Source organism: Pristis pectinata, chromosome 18 (genome assembly GCF_009764475.1).
Source record: "Pristis pectinata isolate sPriPec2 chromosome 18, sPriPec2.1.pri, whole genome shotgun sequence".
NCBI classification, from domain to species: Eukaryota; Metazoa; Chordata; class Chondrichthyes; order Rhinopristiformes; family Pristidae; genus Pristis; species Pristis pectinata.
In genome coordinates this window covers 37641831-37658405 of record NC_067422.1, presented here as the reverse complement: position 1 = coordinate 37658405, position 16575 = coordinate 37641831, and the positions used below count along the sequence as shown (strand labels likewise).

At 48.0% G+C, this 16575-nt stretch overlaps 1 protein-coding gene across 1 annotated transcript in view; it reads right to left on the bottom strand.

The window, feature by feature from the left end:
• Positions 1-16575, bottom strand: part of LOC127579928 (ras-related protein Rab-37-like) — a 73274-nt gene that overhangs the window by 17966 nt on the left and 38733 nt on the right. Inside the window, 2 exon segments of the mRNA XM_052032991.1 lie at positions 1110-1176; positions 3517-3558. Of these exon segments, the coding sequence (XP_051888951.1) occupies positions 1110-1176; positions 3517-3558 (109 nt within the window).

The following is a 16575-nucleotide window of genomic DNA, read 5'->3' as shown; positions in this document are numbered from 1 at the left end:
GCTTAAATATTATACATAATACTTACATTAAATCTTTCAAACATTTAGATCTATTTTTTTAAGAATAACTTAAAAAATACTTAGAGTGGAAACTGAACTGGCTTCAAACTGAACCTGACTTGTGAGGGTGAGTTCAGCTGGGAGCAGACTGGGGTGACTACTGTCAAACTTCTCCCTGTCGTGTTGCTGAGAGTTTCTTTATTCCTTGGGACGTAGGAGAATGAGGGGCGACCTGTTTAAAATTATGAGAGGCAAAGATGAGTGGACGGTAACAGTCTTTTCCCCAGGGTAGGGGAGTACAAAACTAGGGGGCATAGGTTTAGGGTGAGGGGGGAAAGACTTACAAGGGACCTGAGAGGAAACTTTTTCGTGCAGAGGGTGGTGAGTGTATGGAACGAGGAACTGGGTGAGGCAGGTACAACAGTATCATTTAAGAAGCACTTGGACAGGTACATGGAGGGGCGGGGCTTTGAGGGATATGGGCCGAACACAGGAAATTGGGATTAGCTGGGTAGGCACTATGGTCGGCAGGGACTGGTTGGGCCGAAGGGCCTGTATCTGTGCTGTATTGCTCTATGACTCCAACAGCAGAACTTACCACAAGGGAGTGTAGAGCTCGGCAGCTTTCCTGTAGAGGAGAGAGATTCCAGCTCTGTGCGTGGTGCTGGTGTTTGCGAGCTGTGTGGGTCTTGCCCAGGAAGTGTTGCAGTTGGGAATCCTCTGCTTGTATTCGAGAGGTGCAGACAGTGTTTTCGGAGCCCAGCGTTAAGCCAAGGCTGTCTGATCAACACCTTACCATTCTACCTTGCAAGTCTCTGTGTTCGGTGTGAGTGGCTCCTGTATCTCTGAGCCATTAAAAGCAATGTATTAATGGAAGCTGTTGTCATAGGTAACAAGAAGATGTGACCTTAAGGGTCTTGGGGTCAGCTGAACGCTGAAGTTCGCCTGAGTCTCTGGGCCTGATGGTAGCTGAGCACCTGTGCAGAAACTAGAGGTATTAACCCTGCCAAACCATTGTGCTGCGTTGGAAGTTTACTGCCACGTTAACATCAGAGAGCTCCCACTCAGGGGCCTGTTTTGGTGTAACACTCCAGATGCAGTTGGCCTACCTTGTGCATCCCGGTAATACGCGTGGGTGACACTCCGGAATCGTTCCTGCCCCGCCGTGTCCCAGATCTGCGAATAGAAACAGAGAGAGTTGGGCATCAACCCTGTGATTCTCTTATGCCTTAACCCTTTCTGGAATCACCAGCCAGGAGCGCGGACACACATTTCTCAGGGACTGTGAGAATGGAGCTGGGATCTGGGATTTCCATCTGTCTGTGTGACCAACCCCCCCCCCCCCCCCCCACAGCCCCTTCCAGCCGCCCCTACAGTAGTACTTCCTCAAGAAATAAAACAAGAAGTGCTGTAGATACCCAACAGGTCAGGCAGCATCTGTGGAGAGAGAAGCACAGCTCTGAGTCAATGATGCTGCCTGACCTGCTGAGCATTTCCAGCAGTGTCTGTTTTTATTTCAGATTTCAAGTATCTGCGGTTCATTGCTTTTTGCTTCTTTGCGGGCTGTGATGGACCTCTTTACAAATGTGAACACACTTGCTTATGCACAGTGCAGGGCACTAGTTGGTTAAGTTGTTCTCCGAAGGTGGGCATTGCTGGTAAGTCAATGCTTGCTGCTGCACTTGCTCAAAGGGGAGTTGATGAGCGTGTGAATGAGCTGTGGGGTTATAGGGATGTAAGAGGAGGAGTGGGACTGATGCATTGCTCCGCTGAGAGCAGGTATGAACCTGACGGGCCAAATAATCTCCTTCCATGCCAATAATAAGGAAGTGAGTAGGTTAAGTTGATATGGTGGGTCAGGAGTCACACCTAGTCAGGGTTGGGTTTGCAGATTCCCTTTGCTGAAGTATATCAGTGAAGTGGGTGGTTTGAGATCTTTGACTTATATATAGAATAATGGATAATTCACAGTGAAGTACAGGACAGAATCCAATTATGAAGTCCAAGTGGTTTATATATAGAGCAACAGATGGATGGGAGTGAATTACAGGCTGGAATCTAATCTAGGGGATCTGACTGTGATGCACTGTGTGGTTGAATAACCCATCCTGTTGACTGTCCTGACCCCCGTGTGAAGAATGAGCAGTTGCGAGGACGATGGGTGGTGAGGGTTGCTGTCTTTGTGGAGCAGCAGGGCATGGGGATCAGTATTTGTAGGGAAGGAAGAAGTGAAAGATTTTTAAGTTGTCACAATGAAACAGTGGTGGGATCGTAGGAAGGATTCAGACAGGCTGTGGCCTACGCTTTGGTGAACTGGGGCTGAGAAGCCTCCATCTTGCCACGAGTTACACATGAGATGTAACTGGCAGTTGATACCAAGGAGAGCCTGGAGCAGAGCTGTTGTGGATCCCTTCAAAAAAGTAACCACTCCCAGAACTCCTGCTAACACTGGTTGATATTTACTGGGGATCTCCTGCAAGTGTCAACATACAGGACACACATCCAGAGACACCCCATGAAAACTGGCACCTGACCTGTGAGACTGATTCAAAGAGCCTGTAGCAGCCAAACTGGCTATCAGTACAGTAACTGGATCCCAACAGGGGCTCAGTCTGATCAGAGGCAGGAGGTCTGCTGGAAGGCAACTTTCTCACCAGCTGCTCCACCTGCTACCTTTAGACGTGTCTTTTCATTAAAGTAAAGCACATCCCCTTCCTGTCCTATACAAAATGACCTCTAACAGGCCATAACCCAACTGTAACAACGGCAAACACAAAAGGAGGTGCTGTTAGTGCCCAGCATCTATGGAGAGAGTAATTTTTGTTCCCGTTTCTGTACAGATAGCCAGTTTCGCTGTTACAAAGGTCTTTGAATCAGTCTCACAGGTCAGGTGCCAGTTTTCATGGGGTGTCTCTGGGTGTGTGTCCAGTGTGTTGACACTTGCAGGGGATCCCCATAAATATCAGTGCTTGTAGGAATTGTGGGAGTGTTTAGTTTTTTTTTGAATGGATCCACAAGAATGCACACAGTCTTTTCCTCAGGGTAGGGCATAGATTTAAGGTGAGAGGAGAAAGATTTAAAAGGGACCTGAGGGTCAACTTTTTCACACAGAGGGTGGCGGGTATGTTGGAACGAGCTGCCAGAGGAAGTAGCTTGGTCAGCAGGAAGAAGTTGGGCTGAAGGGCCTGTTTCCACGCCGTATAACTGTGACTCTACTGAGTCAGTAATCACACAACATCCCAGCAATGTCTCAATGGCTAGAGGGATCCTAGAGCCTATTAATGGGCTATCCCTGGGAATCCGTGTCTCAGGTCTTGGGAATTTGTAAGTGTCTTGGGAGTATTACAATAGAAAGTCCTAAAAGGGTGCAGTTTAATTAAGTAACTTCTTCCATCTTTGGTTATTTATTGATGAATTCATATAAACAAAGGAATCCCATAGAGAATAGGAACTGCTCTGAAATTCGAGGGGATGGAGGGGCTGCTGACATACCGGCTGCTGCTACAGTGTACTGACCTGTAACTTGACCTTGACCCCATCCACAACCACCACCTTATTCTGCAAAACAAGAAGTGGTACTGATTAACACTGAAAAATGCAAAGAGTGAAGATAGATAGCATGTTGTCAGAGACTGGTGTCAAACAATCAACATACACAAGCAATCAGCGTGCACCCTGCTCCATCAGCCGGCTTGAACCTTTGGTCGCTCTGCTCCATGCTTTCAGTGTGTCGGTACTAGAGTGACCATTCACAGTGTCTCACTGTTGCCAACAATGCTCCAATTCACCCCCTCCCTGAAACCTTTGTTGGTGTTGCTCCTCTATTGAGGAGACACATCCTGGGAAGATATGTTGCCTTTTTTTTATATATAGAGTATTATATTATTTATTTTTCTTGAGGGGTACAGTAAAGCTTTGATGATCTGACATCTGGTTATGTCAGTCAGGTGATATCTCAGTCAGGTGTTTTGTGAACAGCTGGATCCCAGTGGAACAGAAACATCTTTTCCCCTCATTAGTGCCACGTAGATCTCGTTCCATTCCTGACCATTCCCTGGTCCCAAGTGGTTTTCAATCCAGCAGCTAATTTGCTTTTCCATGCGCCACTTAATTATTTCTGGATGGCACAGTGGCGCAGTGGGTAGTGCTGCTGCCTCGAGGCCCCAGTGACCCCGGTTCAATCCTGACCTTGGGAGCTGCATGATCTCCCTGTGACTGCGTGGGTTTCCTCCGGGTGCTCTGGTTTCCTCCTACATCGTCCGGGTTGGTAGGTTCAATTGGCCACTGTAATTTACCCCAGGTTTGTGGGCGAGAGGATTGGGGGAATCGATGGGCAGGTGAGAAAGGAAATACAGGAAACGGTTACAAGGAAATTAGAGAGGGAATGGGACATAGGAGGCACCATGGACCTGATGGGCTGAACAGCCTCCTGCTGTGCCACAATAATTAAAGTCTAACTTTGGGAACTTTTTATATCCCTTCCAAAAAGGTCAAACTTTACAAGTCCCAAAACTGCAAAATACGGCCTTGTTCAGATGGAATGCAGGTTGGAAAATCAAGGGATGTGGGGTTAGTGCAGGAAAGTGACACTGAGTTAAAAGATCAGTCACAATCCTATTGAGGAGGGAGGGGGGGAGGAGATGTGGAAGTGGCCTATACCTTCTGTTGTAAGAATCTATGAACCAAAGGAATTATTCAGTGGCCAACTGACTGAGGGATCATTGTGGTGAAGTTTCACACAGAAGTTACCATCAAAGTAAACCCTAGGGCAGGAACAAGGTATAGCCAAGGATAAGGGAAAAGTCTGGATCAGGATATAGTGGGACAATAAAGGACTGCCAATATCACGTCTCCCGTCCTAGGAGCTGGATGTTACAATGACAATGGGGTTATACTGTGGAGGTATACTAATCATTATACCAATCAGTCTTTGTAACAGACCCAAACCCGAGGTAAGGGAAAACCTTATGGTAGTGACTTCTGGCAACCATCATTTTGTTTCCCTCAAGCCCGCTAGGCACACCATGCGTCAAATCTCTTAACCACTCAGAAAGTATATCCCAAAATGTTATTTTCTGAATCTATCCAATTTGCATTTGAAAGAATCAATACTAATTGATTCCACTATCTCCCTTGGAAGCCCGTTCTCTATTATCGGCCTTCCATTCACTCAGATATTATTTCTGTAGATTGGTTTTGAATTTAACCTCTTCACCAAGACTCTGGTTCTATTGTTCCAGCAAAGTAAACACAAGCCTAATGTTCTTCATCTCAAGGTTAAACTTCACAATCTTTGTTACGTCTTCTGTTGGAATCATCAGGAACAGGAGGGGTAGTAGGACAATTGGCCTCCCAAGCCTGTTCTGCTGTTCAGTTAGATTATGATTCACCTAGTCTTAGCCTTCACACCACTGTCCTGTTCTCTTCCCATTCTCCTAGTTTAAATGCACGTCAATGTCCACCTTAAATACATTCACAAACTCCATTTCCATCGTTGCCTGGGGTAGAGAATTTCAAAGACCTTCTGAGAGAAGAAATTCCTCCCTATCTCTTAATTGGGCAACCACTGATTTTGAAACTATCCCCCCAGTTGTAGATATTCCCCAAGGGGGGGGGGGGGGAATATCCTTTCAGGATCCACCCCATCAATCCCTGTCAGAATATGTTTAAGTTCACTTCTGATCCTCCTAAACTCTAATGAGTCTATCCCTGATCTATTCAACCCTTCTTCATACATCAACCCCTTCCTTCCAGGAATCAAGCAAGCGAACCTTCTCTGCACTGCCTCCAATGCAACTATATCCTTCTTTACATTTGTACACAAACTCTGGGTATGAAGTTGCATCAACACCTCCCTATTTTAATACTCCACATTCCCATTCACCCTTCCAATTCCTTGCTGCAGTTGCATGCCAATCCTTTGTGTTTTATACACCAGATTCCTTTGTACCACAATGTCTTGCAAACTTGTTCTATTTGAACAATAATTTGATTTTTCATTCTTTTTTCCAAAGTGATAACCTCACATTTTCCAACATTATACTCTATCTGCCCGCTCATTTAACCAGTCTGTTTGTGTCATCCTCCCATCTTGCTAATCTACTTATCTTTGTATCATCAGCGAATCTGGACAAAACACACTTGATCCTTTCATTATTTATGACTCAGCCTTTTTCTTCTTACATCACCCACTACCTGCTCCCTAAAATGTCCCCTTCCTTGCCCATAGTGGGGGGAATTCCATGGCATCCCCACCGTCAGCTGTGACTGTCTCACAGTTGACCCCTTTGCTGGGTTTCTGTCAATCTTCCAGCACTGGGCAAATGAGGGAGAGAATCTCAGGGGAACCTCTGGCATCACTGCTAGTCTGAGCTTCTAGCTTGCCTGGGTCACATGTTCTGACTCAGCTGGCCTGGATATCATCAACACTAACCTTAATCAGTGTACAAATTTCTGTGGTCTGGGCATGTATCATTCTTATAGAGAGAGCAGAGAAAGTGGAGGCTGTGGATTGCTTTTGTGGGAAGAACCGTTAGGGATTTAACCTCTTGTGAACCCTGCAGTGTGATTCAGTGAATCAATTAGAGAGGTTAACATAATAGTTTGTTCACCTCACCAAAATGTCACAATTTTCATAAGGGTGCTGAGGATTAATAAGTCTCATTAATAGCTCCCCATGTAATTGCTCAATTAAGTTCCAAGTGGCATTTAACAGCATATAAAAGTGTACAGAGATCACCCCTGTAGAGCAACAGCAAATGTGAGCTAACAGTAGTCTCTCTTTCAAAGTGCATTTGCTATTCTGGGTTAATTCAGATGCATTAATGTGTCATGTGTTGCAATACGATGGACGAAGAGAGACACTGCAACTGGTAACCATTCAAACCAATGAACCTTTCTTCCTCTCAAAATACAATTTCGAAATTACATTGTGACCAATAACAAAGGAAGACTGACATATTTATATAATGCTCTTCCATTCTCAAAATATCAAAACATTTTATAACCATCTACTTTTGAGGTGGAGTCACCATCTAAATGTAAGAAATTTGTGCACAGAGGCTCTAACAAGCAGTGACCAGCTTGTTGGTCAGGGATACATGTGTATACTGTGATACTGGGTGAGCTTCCCTGCTCTTTGAAACAATGCCACGCGACCTCTTCTTGTATCCACCTGCCAGGATAGCCAGGGTTTGGGTTCAATGTCTTATTGGAAAGGTGGCACCTCCAACTGCGATGCATTGAAGTATGAGCCCAGGTTGAATTCTCCTGAAGTGGGACACGAATTCGCAAACTTAGATTCAGTCTAGCTTGGAAAGGGTGCAGAGGAGATTTACCAGGATGCTGCCTGGTTTAGAGAGTATGCATTATGAGGAGAGACTAAGGGAGCTAGGGCTTTACTCTTTGGAGAGGAGGAGGATGAGAGGAGACATGATAGAGGTGTACAAAATATTGAGAAATAGGTAGAGTGGACAGCCAGCGCCTCTTTCCCAGGGCACCAATGCTCAATACAAGAGGGCATGGCTTTAAAGTGATGGGTGGGAAGTTCAAGGGAGATATCAGAGGAAGGTTTTTTAACCCAGAGCGTGGTTGGGGCACAGAATGCGCTGCCTGGGGTGGTGGTGGAGGCAGGTACACTGGTCAAATTCAAGAGATTGCTAGATAAGCATATGGAGGAATTTAAAATAGAGGGATATGTGGGAGGAAGGGGTTAGATAGTCTTAGGGAGGTTTAAAGGTCGGCACAACATTGTGGGCCGAAGGGCCTGTATTGTGCTGTACTGTTCTATGATTTTATGAGTGCTACTGAGGCCTGGCTGCTGCCTTGAAGCATGTGAGTCATCGAGTCATGCAGCGCAGAGATAGACCACTTGGCTCACCATATCCATGCTGACTATTATGTACCATCTACACCAATCCCATTTACCAGGTCTGTAGCCTTCTGTGCCTTGGCGATTCAAGTGCTCGTCCAGAGATTTTAGTTATTGTTTCTTTTCCTTTCCTCTTTAACTGAGTTTGTCAGTCCTCTGCCTGGGCTTCTCACTCAATTGAACTGAATCTGACACAGTAAAGGAAAGGAGTACAACACTAACCTGCCTTTACGAAGCTGCTTTAACACAGTGAAACATTGGAAAGCACTTCACAGGAACATTATCAGAACACTGGGCCAAAGGGAGGAGAGATTTGGGAAGGAAACCCAAAGGAAAAGTAGCTTTAAAGCAGGTTTGTAAGGATGGAGAGCAAGGTAGAGAGGCAGAGGGGTTTGGGGAGGGATTCTGAGCTTGTTCCAGGTTGAAACAACTAAATCCTGAGGGTGGAAAATTGCTTCACAAACTCCAAATAAAACCTGGCATTGTGCTTGCTGAAGCTGGATTGGGGCAATTTTTCAAACATTCCTGGGCGACAATGCCGGGTGGGAATGCTCTTCCTCCTTGATTCTCTGTGGGGATTTCCGTTCCTGGCACATTTCCTAGTGTATGAACCCCCCCAAACCCCACCAACCGCAGTGCAGCATGTGGAATTCACCGACGGCCTCACCGGTCGGAGTTCTTATTTACTCACAGAAAGACGGGATCTTCCCAACCCCACTTCCCCTGAAACCGTGCTGTTTAGAGGGCCAACACTCAGGGTGCACCCTCGCTGTGGACGCATTGGTCACTCTTAGCTTCTTGGCCTCAGGACCACTCCAGGCTGCTGCTGATCTCTGCCGCACCTCAGTTTGCTGCATTAGGAAGGTCTCCCATACTCAGGGGGGAGGAGACTTCATCTACTTTCTCCTAAGCCCCCTGCAGCAGGCAGAGTGGGCACAGGGGTTTGCCTACATTGCAGTCTTCCCCAAAGTGCAGGCAATCGGAGACCTCACGTGTCTGACAGGGACCCTGCTGACAACCTCCTGCAAGGAGCACCTGGCTGTAACCCTGCAGAGTCTCTGTGACCACCTAGCACAGAGAATATGTCTCTGTGGGTACTTCCTTCACCAGCCTGTCTCGGGTCCCCAAGACTCGTTGGAAGCACTCTTCCGCCCAACTCCTATCATTGTAGCTCCATTCATTCAGTAGCATGGAGAGTGATGCCTGCCTTGTGGCATGTCCCTTTAAGTGCTGGCTGCAAAGATCGCATCTGCTGGGCTACATGCTGACAACTGGGAGAACTTGCAAACACATCAATGGGGGACATCAATGGCAGTTTTACCTCAGAGTTACACAGGGAAAGCCAATAACACTGATCTATGAACTTTGCAACTGAAGCCCTTGTTTTCTATGCAACCTTTATAAACAACATCAGCACATGGTATGTTAACAGCAGAGAAAAAGCCCACTGCAATCTCCGGGCCAAATGGTGGGTCAGCCTCAGACAGTGGCAGGAGATTGTTCACCGCTCCTTTCTTCCTGGGTTAGTTGTTAGTGGCCTTGTCTCTGAGTCAGGAGGTTGTGGACTCCACTCTTCAATGCGGTGCCGAGGGAATGCTGCACGGTTGGAGGTACTATGTTTTGGGTGGCATGTTAAACAATGGCCCTGGCTGCTTCCTCAGCTACCGTTGCTAAGGAGAAAAGGCAAGTGCTGTAAAACAGTGACAATAATTATCCCTCAAGTGCTCTCAGTGAACTGGATCACTGTCACTTTGCAATCTGTGGGTGTTTACTCTGTCCACATTGGCTGCTGTGTTATCTACCTAACAACAGAAACGACAGCACCAAAATACACCTCAGTGGTTGTTCACGCCGTTGGGATGTCCCAAGGAGGAGAAGGGCGCTATACCATTGTTTCCGCTTTCTCTCCAGTCGCAGGGACTGCCCTGTCTCTACTGCCCACCCTCAGCTCGGCCTTTGCAGATGAGCTCCATCCCCAGGCCTGAGGCTACCTTCTGACCCAGCCAGTCAACCACCACCCCCCCTCACCTCAATCCACCTATCACCTGCCAGTTCTTGCATCACCCCTCCCCTCACCTCGTTATACTGGCTATCTCCCCTCGACTTTTTAAGTCCAGATGAAGAGTCTCAAACAAAACATCGACCGTCCATTTCCCTCCACAGATGTCGCCTGACCCGCTGAGGTCCTCCAGCAGCTCATTTTTTGCTCCACATTCCAGCATCTGCAGTCCCTAGTGTCTCCAAAGATCTCACTGGCTTGAGAGAGGCTCCCAGGAGTTTCTATACCACCCTAGGTACCTAATTTGTCCACATGACTCTTGTTCTTGGCCACCCTGTGCAGGATTCATCTCACGGCCAGGGTTCGTGGATGGCCAGCCTCCTTAGACAACATATATGAATAACCACATGGGGATTTAAATCAATCATTCACCTTGGCTTGATGGCCGACACTTGTTTGCTAAGTGGCGTTCCGTGAAAAGGTTAAGCCTGCTGCCTTCTGCTTCATTAGCTTGACCCATGGTTGTCATGGTGATCGGATGCTGGCTTACAAGCAGCTCATCAGCATCACTTAACTCTCGGTTGGCAAGTGCTTATCAGATTCAGGTGAGCTGGTTGCAGGATGATTAACCATCGTGTAGATCCACGCCCCACTCTTGAGCCGACATGTGGCCAAGGTTGGAACCAAGTTGGAAACCTCCTTCAATCAGTGAGATCGTTGGAGACTTAAGAGACTGCAGATGCTGGAATAAAGCAAAAAAATGAGCTGCTGGATGAACTCAGCGGGTCGGGCAGCATCTGCGGAGGGAAACGGACAGTCGACGTCTTGGGCCGAGACCCTTCATCTGGACTGACAGAGTAGAGGGGAGATGGCCAGTGAGGTGAGGGAGAGAGGCAGGGCAAGAGCTGGCAGGTGATAGGTGGATCCAGGCGAGGGGGGTGATAGGCAGACGGAGGAGGGAGGGGTGGGGACAGTGACAGAGGCTGGGAGGTGACGGGTGGAGGCGGCAAAGGGCCGCAGATGGTGGGATCTGATGGGAAAGGAAGGGGGAGCATGGAACCATATATAGGGGAGGTGGGGAGGGCAGAGGGGAACAGTGGGGGGAGGGGACCCAGTGGGAGGAGTGTGAGGGTGATGGACAGATGGAGGGGGTGGGGGAGGGGAAAGAGGGTGATGGGGGTGTGGGGGTTGGTGTAGAGTGGGCGTAGGAGGACGTGGGTGAATCAGGAGGAGAGGAAAAGGTACAGAGAGGGAACGGTTACCGGGAGTTGGAGAATTCAACGTTCACGCCGTCGGGTTGTAGACGACCCAGGCGGAATATGAGGCGCTGCTCCTCTGGTTTGTATTTGGCCCCACCCTGGCAGTGGAGGAGGCTGAGGACACACCGGTCGGTGTGGGAGTGGGCAGAGAAACTAAAATGGCTGCAACCGGGAGCTCCAGAAGGCCACGGCGGACGGAGCGCAGGTGGTCGGCGAAGCGGTCGCCCAACCTGCGTTTGGTCTCATCGATGTAGAGGAGGCCACGTCGGGAGCACCAGATGCAAGAAACAAGGCCAGAGGAGGTGCGGGTGAATCTCTGTCTCACCTGGAAGGGCTGTTTTAGGTCCCTGGATGGTGGTGAGGGAGGAGGTGCAGGGACGGGGGTTACATCTCCTGCCAGGCCAGGGGAAAGTGCCTGGGGATGGGGAGGAATGAGCGAACCAGGGAATGAGGTGAGTCCAGGACAAGAGGGCACAGTTTTAGAATTAGAGGGTACCCATTTAAAACAGAGATGAGAAGAAATTTCTTTAGCCAGAGGGTTGTGGATTTATGGAATTCGTTGCCACGTACAGCTGTGGAGGCCCGATCATTGAGGGTGTTTAAGGAGGAGATTGATAGGTATCTAGTTAGTCAAGGTATCAAGGGATATGGGGAAAAGGCCAGGAATCTTGTGAACCAGGGAGTCACAGGGAGAGTGGTCCCTGACCAAAACAGAAAGGGGTGGGGAGGGGACGATGTGGCTGGTGGTGGGATCACCCTGTAGCTGGAGGAAGTGTGGAAGAATGATGTGCTGGATGCAGAGGCTGGTAGGGTGAAAGGTGGGGACCACGTTCTGTCTGGGAAACATGGGTTGTAAGCAGAAGTGAGGGAAATGGAGGAGATGCAGGTGAGGGCTCCGTCAACCACAGCAGAGGAAGACCACACTTCCTGAAAAAGGACATCTCAGATGTCCTGGAGTGGAAACTCTCATCTCGAGGACAGATGCGGTGGAGATGGAGAAACTAAGAGAAAGAAATGGTATCCTTACAAGAGACAGGGTGGGAGGAGGTGTTGTGTAGGTAGCTGTGGGAGTCAATGGATTTATAGTAAATGTAAGTGGATAGTTTGTCTTCTGAGATGGAGACAGAGAGATCAAGAAAGGGGAGAGAGGTGTCGGAAATAGGCCAAGTGAATTTAAGGGCAGGGTGGAAGTTGAGATTGACAAGTTCTGCAAAGGTGCAGGAGGCAGCACCGATGCAGTCATCAATGTAGCAGAGAAAGAGTTGGGGAGCGGTGCCCAGGTAGGTTTGGAACAAAGACCGCTCCACGTCGCCACAAAAAGGCAGGTGTAGCGAGCACTCATACAAGTGCCCATGGCTACATCTCTGATTTGTAGGAAGTGAGAGGAGTCAAAAGAGAAGTTGTTCGGGGTAAGAACAAGTTCTGCCAGGTGGAGGAGAGTGTTAGTAGAGGGGAACTGGTTGGATCTATGTTCTAGAAAGAAGCAGAGAGCCCAAAGGCCTTCCTGATGGGGAATGGAAGTGTACGGGAATTGGACGTCCTTGGTAATAATGGGGGCTGGGGAACTGGAAGGAGGGTGTCCCAGATGTAGGTGGAGAGGGACTGGAGAAGGGGAGACAAAATAAAGTTGGAGGTATGAGGAGATAAGTTCAGTGGGCCAACAGCAGGCAGAAACAATCGGCCTACAGAAGCAGTCCTGTTTGTGAATCTTGGGTAGGAGATAGAAATGGGCAGTGTGGGGTTAGGGAACCATCAGTTGGAGGTTGTGGAGGGGACATCTCCCGAAATGATGATGTCAGGGGTAGGTTTTTTACTCAGAGAGTGGTGAGTGTGTGGAATGGGCTGCCGGCAACGGTGGTGGAGGCAGATATGGTAGGGTCTTTCAAGAGACTGTTGGATAGGTACATGGAGCTGAGAAAAGCAGAGGGCTATGGGTAAGCCTAGTAATTTCTAGGGTAGGGACATGTTCGGCACAGCTTTGAGGGCTGAAGGGCCTGAATTGTGCTGTAGGTTTTCTATGATCTATGTTCTATGATAAGGTCTGCGATGGTATAGGAGACAGTGGCCTGATGATCGTTGGTGGGGACCTCGTCCAGCGGTAGGTATGAGGAGGTGTCCGAGAGCTGCTGTCTAGCCTCTGTAAGGTAGGGGTTAGTCGGGCAGACCACAACAGCACTGCCCTTGTCTACGGGTTTGATGACAAGGTTGAGATTGGTGTGGAGTGAGATCTTTGGCAGTGGGTAACATTCCAACAGGCCCAGATCTTTGGCTGGAAATTCAGCTGCAGAGTGCATTATTCCCCAGAGTCGAGCATGTATACTCCTCTAAGCATCGTAGCTTGTGACCAACTCTGTGTCTTGCAACAAACGTCTCAGTGTAGGAATGGGCTGACCTGTCAGTCTGTGTGGGAGTAAGCCACAGCAAAGACGTTATCCCTCATTGTAACCTCTTCTTTCATTGACTGTTAGCATGAATCACTGACTGTTTTCCAGTATCCTGGAGAGCGATACTGAGACACAGCGGCAGAAGTGCTGATGATGAAATTTAGGTTCTGTGCCTGCATTGGAATGCTGAACAGCAGGCATGATGTCTCCCAACTACGTTAACCTGTTGATGCGTGTTGAGTGATAGTAGGCTGTGTGATTCAGTTGAGACAGTGGATGGAACAGATAGATGCCTGAGCTGCCTAAAGAATGTAAGTGGTGAAATCAGCTTATTCTATGTACTGAGCTGAGTATAGTGAGGTAAACCAGGACAGCTGAAAATTTACCATCTCATAGGTCACAAGGAGAGAATTGTATCAATCCATTAAGCCCTCAAAGAAGACCCTGGAGAGAGTATCAGATGCTTTACGAGCACACTGCTACCTAGAAATGAAACTGTTGAAGGGTAGCAGTTCTTTATTTACAACCAGGAACAGAGAGAATACTTTCTTTATGGAGCCAAGGCCGTTGGCAGATAACTGTGATTCCACAGATTTGAAGGTCTCGCTCAGCGGAGATCAGACAACTTGTGGAATCTGAGGGATCAGCCCAAGGGAACAGCTACTGGGTGAGACAGGGTTACCTCTGGGAGCTCTCCTAAGCCGGGCCAGAAACGTCGGATGAATGTCCAAGCGTTGAAGAGCAAGACATGGGTGGAGCAGGGAACATACAGACAAGGTGGTCCAGCTGTCGCAAGTGCAGTGGATGGAAACACAAGCGGCTGGACAAGGTGGATACGGGAACATATGCACGAGGTGGTTGGAAAATCATTTCTATTAAATACACAAGTATGTTGGAAGTCTATAAAGGGACAGAGCCAGATTCAGAGCCCCAGATGGACATAGGGCACCTGGTACCAAATGGGGGCCATTCTGTGGATTTGGTGTGTCTACCCCAAAGAGCTGGCGTGCACACACACACACACACACACACACACACACACACACACACACACACACACACACACACACACACACACACACACACACACACACACACACACACACACAGCCACCGACAATTCAACTGGACTCAGGAGTGGCATGTAGTGTCCTCCTGAAGCAAGCCAGCTGTAGTGCAGTTAAAACCAAAGGGTGTCACGCTGTCGATGTACAACAAGTTGAAAGTAAAGCTGGCTGGGGAATGCTCTCTGAAGGTGGCAAACCCAGAGAATAAAAAGAACAATGGTGTGGATTTCATTGCAATAAACCAGAAAAGTGCTACAGCTCTACTTGGAAGTAATACTTTCCAACAGATGGGACTGATAAGGAATACCCTGACAGGATTAAGGACGTTGCTTCAGGGGAAGTAACTACTTCAGCTGTGTAACTCACAGGTGAACAGACAGACATTGTTCACGGAACAGTAACACCAGAAGTGCAGAAAGGTGCAAGAACTTGACTGGAAGCAGCCGAGAAGGACAGGCCTACTGTTACAGCAGACATTTGAGAGACCTGCCACTGACAAGGGTTGGAGACACACTGAGGAGGAAGCCCACATCAGAGGCTTCACCCTCCCACAATCACAGACCCTCCTAATTTTGGCTTCAGTTTACCCCTTGATGGCCCCGTCTGCAGCATTCTAATGTCCCTGATGGGGTTCTGGGCTCTTGTCTTCTTCCAGCCTACACATGTCTTCTACATATTGCTTATGTTGACTGTTGTTGGTATGTTGACTGTTTTCCAGTATCCTGGAGAGCGATACGGAGACACAGCGGCAGAGGTGCTGGTGATGAAATTATGAGATTTAGGTTCTGTGCCTGGGTTGGAATGCTGAACAGCAGGCATGATGTCTCCCAACTACGTTAACCTGTGGATGCGTGCTGAGTAACTGTAGGCTGTGTGATTCAGTTGAGACAGTGGATGGAACAAATAAAGATGCCCGAGCTGTCGAAAGAATGTAAGTGGTGAAATCAGCTTATTCTATGTACTGAGCTGAGTATAGTGAGGTAAACCAGGACAGCTGAAAATTTACCATCTCATAGGTCAACACATTGATGGGAACAAGGAGGGTCAGGGTGGACACCCATCTTATGTGATTATACTCTCTCATGTGTTCGTGTGACTGTCTGTGTTTGGTATAGAACATAGAACAGTACAGCACAGGAACAGGCCCTTTAGTCCACGATGTTAGGCCAAACTAATTAAACTAGTAATTAAATGCCTAACTAAACTAATCTCTTCTGCCTACACAATGTCTATATCCCTCCATTCTCTGCACGTTCATGTCCCCATCGAAGAGCCTCTTAAACACCATCTGCCATTTCTCTGCCCATATCTGCAGCTGATCTATATCCTGCTCTATCCTTTGGCAATCTTCTACGCTATCCACAGCACTGGCAATCTTCTATGCTATCCACAGCACCACCAATCTTTGTATCATCTCCAAACTTACTAACCCACCCATCCATATTTTTATCCAGGTCATTTATATACATCGCAAACAGCAGCGGTCCCAGTACAAATCCCTGCGGAACACCACTAGTCACGGACCTCCAGCCATCGACCACTACCCTCTGTCTTCTATGGACAAGCCAATTCTGAATCCAAATGGCCAAGTCACCATGGATCCCATGCATCTTAATCTTCTGGATGAACCTACCATGAGGGACCTTGTCAAACACCTTACTAAAATCCTTGTAGACAACTTCTACAGCTCTATCTTCATCAATCACCTTCATCACCCCCTTGAAAGACTCAATCTTAGTAAGACACGACTTGCCCCACAAAAAGCCATGCTGACTGGACTGTCCCTAATTAGGCCATGGTTTTCCAAATGCTCAAAAATCCTATTCCCGAGAATCCTCTCCAATAGCTTTCCAACCACTGACGTGAGACTTACCGGTTTACGGTTTCCAGGATTATCCCTATTTCCCTTCTTGAATAATGTATGTTTGTGTGCAGGGCCAGGTGTGTTTACATGTTTGTGTATGGCTGTTCGTGCAATGGTATGTGCATGCGGGTT